At 48.6% G+C, this 5786-nt stretch overlaps 1 protein-coding gene across 1 annotated transcript in view; it reads left to right on the forward strand.

Moving 5' to 3' along the window:
• Nucleotides 1-968: 968 nt before the first annotated feature.
• VAV1 (vav 1 guanine nucleotide exchange factor) overlaps nucleotides 969-5786 on the forward strand; it is a 40427-nt gene continuing 35609 nt past the window's right edge. The window contains exons 1-4 of the mRNA XM_011943633.1: nucleotides 969-1004; nucleotides 4438-4554; nucleotides 5360-5418; nucleotides 5529-5597. Coding sequence (XP_011799023.1) covers nucleotides 969-1004; nucleotides 4438-4554; nucleotides 5360-5418; nucleotides 5529-5597 — 281 coding nt within the window. The remainder of the gene's footprint in view (nucleotides 1005-4437; nucleotides 4555-5359; nucleotides 5419-5528; nucleotides 5598-5786) is intronic.

The raw sequence follows: 5786 nt of genomic DNA on the forward strand, positions 1-5786 counted from the left end.
TTATTTATTTATTTTGAGACAGGGTCTCATTGTGTTGCCCAGGCTGGAGTGCAGTGGCGTGATCATAGCTCACTGCAGCCTCTACCTCCTGGGCTCCAGTGATGCTCCTGCCTTGGCCTCCTGAGTAGCTAGGACCACCGACCATCACACCAGGCTAATTTTTGAAATTTTTGTAAAGACAGGGTCTCAAACCCCTGACCTCAAAGTGATCCTCCCGTCTCGACTTCCCAGAGTGCTGGGATTACAGGTATGAGCCATTACACCCGTCAGACAGTTGCTTCTGTTTGTAGCACATGAGCTTAGTTTTGTAGGAGGATGGACAGTTCTCTTCTTAAACACAAAAGAGTTAAAGTTAATTTAAAGTTCATGTTCTGTATGTAATGGGTTACATAGACTGTGGCAGCAATTGAGAAGATGATACATTCTACACATGGAAGTGTGATAAACAGGGTTACAACAGGCACTGAGTACCAAATCAATTCGCACACACAGCTATGGCATAATGGTTAGGCACAGGCTTGGAAGTCATACTGCCTGAGTTTGCATGCCAGCTGTGCGTCTCACCTCAGCTTCCTTCTCTGTAAAATGAGGATAATAATATTACTTACCTTGAAGAGTTGCTGAGAGGAGTCCATGTTATCTCTGTAGCATGCTGAAAAATTGAGGGCACGGTGGGTGGAAGCTCATGCTAGCTTCCACTACACACAAGGGAAAGAGAAAAGGCTGTGGTTAAGAAAGCGGGCTTAGCTGGGAGTTGTGGCTCCTACCCGTAATAACCAACGTTTAGCGAGGCTGAGGCAGGAGGACTGCCTGAGGACCGGCCTGGGCAACATAATGAAACTCTCTGTCTCTACAAAAACATTTTTAAAATTAGCTGGGTGTGGTGGCACACATCTGTTGTCCTGGCTACTCGGGAGGCTGAGTTGGGAGCATTGCTTGGGCCCAGGAGGTGAAGGATGCAGTGAGCTATGATTGCACCACTGCACTCCAGCCTGGACAACAGAGTGAGAGCATCTTTCTCTCTCTGTCTCTCTCTCTCTGTCACACACACAGAGACACACACACACACACACACACACAGAACGTGGGTTCTAGATTCACACCATCTCAGAATTTAATTGCAGCTCCTCCCCTAACTTACTCTTGCTGTTAATCTCAAGCAGAACCCCTACACCAATCTAAGCCTGCTTTCTTGTAGGTAAAATGGACATAGACGGGCGTGGTAGCTCATGCCTGTAATCCCTGCACTTTGGGAGGCTGAGGCAGGTGCATTACTTGAGGTCAGGAGTTCAAGACCAGCCTGGACAACATGGTGAAATTCCCATCTCTACCAAAAAATACAAAAATCAGCTGGACATGGTGGCGCACACCTGTAGTTCCAGCTACTCAGGAGGCTGAGGTGGGAGAATTGCTTGAACCTGGGAGGCGGAAGTTGCTGAGATGGTGCCACCACCCTCCAGCCTGGGCGACAGAGCAAGACTCCATCTCAAAAAGGCATAAACACTCACACTGTGTTTATGAGAACGGAGTTAATCTGAATGCCTAACCATGCTTAGTAGGCATCCAAGAAATGCAATTTTTTTGTCTTTTGAGACGGAGTCTCACTCTTGTTGCCCAGGCTGGAGTGCAGGGGTACTATCTCAGCTCACTGCAACCTCTGCCTCCTGGGTTCAAGCGATTCTCCTGCCTCAGCCTCCTGAGTAGCTGGGATTACAGGTGCCCACCACCACGCCTGGCTATTTTTTTTTTGGTATTTTTAGTAGAGATGGGGTTTCACCATGTTGCCCAGGTATGCACCACCATGCCTGGCTAATTTTTAAATATTTTTTGTAGAGATAGGCTCCCATTTTGTGGCCCCAGGTTGATTTTGAACACCTGGGCTCAAATGATTGTCTCACTTCTGCCTCCGAATGTGCTGGGATTACAGGTGTGCACCACCACACCCAGCTGACTTTTTATTTTTTGTGAAGATAGGGTCTCTGTGTGTTGACCAGGCTAGTCTTGAACTCCTGGGCCCATGTCAACCTGGGAGTGTGATTTTAAATAGGGTGGTTAGAGGAGGTCTCATAGAAAATGTGTCCTTTGAGGAAAGACAAAGAAGTTAGCAAGGAACTTTCTTCTGGATATCAGGGTATATTTGTTTGCGTGGGTGCCATAACAAAGTACCACAAGCTTGGAGGCTTAAACAGCAGAAATTTATTTTCTCATAATAAATGTGTGGGTCATCTCCCTGTCCTCCTCTCTTCTTCTTCCTCGCCCATTCTACCTCCAGCCACATGGGCCTCCTTGCTGTTCCTCCAACATGTTAGGCAAAGTCTTGCCTCAGGATCATTGCATGCGCTGTTCGCTCTTCTTGGAATACAGTTTCTTTTGTGTTATGGGTCAAACTGTGTACCTCAAAATTTATACATTGAAGTCTTAACTCCTAGTACCTCAGAATGTGGCTGTATTTGGATATAGAGTATTTACAGAGTTAGTTAAGTTAGAATGAGGTCATCTGTGTGGGCTAATGCACTATGACTGATGTCCTTATAACAAGAGTAAACCAGGGCACAGGCAGGGCAAGACCACGTCACAGTGCAGAGAGAAGGTGGCTGTCTACTGACACAAGCCCTTAGCGGAACCTACAATCCAGTCCTAAAAAGTAGAATCAAGCTGGCCAGGCGCGGTGGCTCACACCTGTAATTCCAGCACTTTGGGAGGCCGAGGTGGGTGGATCACCTGAGATTAGGAGTTCAAGACCAGCCCGACCAACATGGTGAAACCTCATCTCTACTAAAAACACAAGAATAAGCTGGGTGTGATAGTGGGTGCCTATAATCCCAGCTACTCAGGAGGCTGAGGCAGGAGAATTGCTGGAACCTGGGAGGCAGAGGTTGCAGTGAGCTGAGATCGCGCCATTGCACTCCAGGCACCCGCCACCACACCCAGCTAGTTTTTTGTATTTTTTTTAGTAGAGACGGGGTTTCACGGTGTTAGCCAGGATGGTCTCGATCTCCTGACCTCGTGATCCGCCCATCTCGGCCTCCCAAAGTGCTGAGATTACAGACTTGAGCCACCGCACCTGGCTCTGCTGTTTCATATCACAGAATGGGACCTGTGCTTTGAAGAAACCAGTCCTACCGACACCTTGATCTTGGACTTCTAGTCTCAGAACTGTTCCGGACATTTCCTAGGAATAGAATTGTACAATACATGGCATTTTGTGATTTGCTTTTTTCACTGAGCATATTTTTAAGGTTCGTCCATGTCATAGTGTGGAACAGTATTTTCTCCTTCTTTGTGGCTGAGTAATATTCCATTGTGTGGATTTACCTGTACTGGACATTTCATATAAATAGATGCATACAATATGTGGCTTTGGAAGATGAATTTTAACCAAGTCTCCTGATGAGTCTGCTTCAGGACTCTTGGTCCACACTGACTTCATGGAGAGTGTTGGGGAATATGGGAGAGGCCAAGTCTACAAGCTGCAGGAGGCTGGTGGATGGAAGGCTGGTTAGAATTCTTCTGGATCTGGGGAACTTCAGAGAGTGCTGAACCTGTTGGGACGTTGGATGAGCCAATACTTGGCAAATGCAAGAATATGAAGGTTTCTTTCTTTCTTTTTCTTTTTCCAGATACTCAAAAGCTGGGGCCATGTTACATGTGCCCGACCATTTCATTAGTTAATATCTTTTGGTTGCAGGCCATGGCAACCCAATCTAAACTGACTTAAACAAGAAAAAGAATGTTTTGGCTCATGAAATAAAAAAGTTCAGGGATGGCCAGGCATGGTGGCTCCCACCTATAATCTCAGCACTTTAGGAGGCTGAGGCGGGCAGATTCCTCAAGTCCAGGAGTTCAAGACCAGCCTGGGCAATATAGTGAGACCTCGTCTGTACAAAAAATACAGAAATTAGCTCGGTGTTGTGGCACATGCCTGTAGTCCCAGCTACTTGGGAGGTGGAGGCAGGAGGCCTGATTTTTTGTTTGTTTGTTTGTTTGTTTGAGACAGGGCTTGCTTTGTTGCCCAGGCTGAAGTGCATCGGTGCCATTATAGCCCACTGCAGGCTCGAATTCCTGGGCTCAGCGATCCACTCATCACAGCCTCCTGTGCAGTTCAGAATGTTTTTGAGGTCATCCATATTGTAGTATGAATCAGTGCTTCATTCCTTTTTACGGCTGAATACCATTCCATTGTATGGATATACCACATTTGTTTAACCATTAGTGATTCATTTTACGTTTTGTGAATTTTAACTCGATAAAAAAGTGCAGAGCATAGATCTGGATCAGGCACAGTTTAATCTTTATCAGAAGAGGATGCAGTTTCATGGAAGGGGGTCTGTGCTTTCATTTCCCCTCCACACCAGTCCCCAAGCCAGGTGGCCTGGGAGTCAGTTTCTCCCCTGTCCTTTCATCCTCCCCTACTCTCATTTCTCTGTCTCCTCGCAGTTCCTGTGCCTTAAGAACATTAGAACCTTCCTGTCCACCTGCTGTGAGAAGTTCGGCCTCAAGCGGAGTGAGCTCTTCGAAGCCTTTGACCTCTTCGATGTGCAGGATTTTGGCAAGGTGAGCTGCCCATTTGAAGCGCAAAGACTGAGTTTCAGTTCATTTCCATTGACGTCTACACTGGACAAGCTAAGGGCTGTCAGGGGACAGGCAGACAAGCCAGACCAGGCCATATACAAGGTGCAGATTGCCCTGGCTTAGGATATGTGGAACTGAGTTTGAGTCCTCACTCTGACACTTGCTGTATGACCTTAGATACGTGGCTGTGCCTCTCTGAGCCCCTGCTTCTCACCTTAAATATGGGAATATTATCATCCTGCCCTCTCTGAGTGGCTATGAGGATTAAATAGAAAGACAGAGGGCAGGGCGCAGTGGCTCACGCCTGTAATCCCAGCACTTTGGGAGGCTGAGGTGGGCGGATCACAAGGTCAGGAGATCAAGACCACCCTGGCTAATACAGTTAAACCTTGTCTCTACTAAAAATACAAAAAATTAGCCAGGCATGTGGCGGGTGCCTGTAGTCCCAGCTACTGGGGAGGCTGAGGCAGGAAAATCGCTTGAACCCAGGAGGCAGAGGTTGCAGACAGCCGAGATCATGCCACTTCACTCCAGCCTGGGCAACACAGTGAGACTCCACTTAAAAAAAGTAAATAAATAAGGAAGATAGGAGCAAAGGGTGGGGCTCACTTAAGGGAACAATGGTATGCGGAATGGGGAGGTAGAGAAATTCCCGAATTAGGTTCCCAAGAGGCGAACCTAACCTCTGAGGTGGGGTCTAACCTCAGACAGAGCCTTGCAGTTGGAGGCTGTTTTCTGCCATGGGGGTGTACAAGGAGCTCACTGGGTGGCCACTGCCTCGTCACAGGTCATCTACACCCTGTCTGCTCTGTCCTGGACCCCGATCGCCCAGAACAGGGGGATCATGTGAGTAACCACCTGGGCCTTGGGCCATTTAGCCTCAATCCTCTCCCTCCCTGAAGCCCCACTTCTACCCAGCCCCCAGGCCCCTGGCTCACACCCTCCTGACCCCCCAGGCCCTTCCCCACCGAGGAGGAGTGTATAGGTGATGAAGACATCTACAGTGGCCTGTCCGACCAGATCGAGTGAGTGCTCAGGCCTGTGGCCGCACAGCTCATTTCAGCACAGTCCTGGGGGTGGAGGGTCTGAGGGGACCTGGCCTTGGCCTCCGGGAAATAAGGTCATACCCAGGTGTCTGGGGCACACGACCTTGCCTGGGAGTCTGGGGAGACACAGCCCTGCCCTGGGGTCTGAGGGGACATGGCCCTGCCCTG

The sequence above is a fragment of the Colobus angolensis genome, unplaced genomic scaffold (genome assembly GCF_000951035.1).
Source record: "Colobus angolensis palliatus isolate OR3802 unplaced genomic scaffold, Cang.pa_1.0 Scaffold22, whole genome shotgun sequence".
NCBI lineage: Eukaryota > Metazoa > Chordata > Mammalia > Primates > Cercopithecidae > Colobus > Colobus angolensis.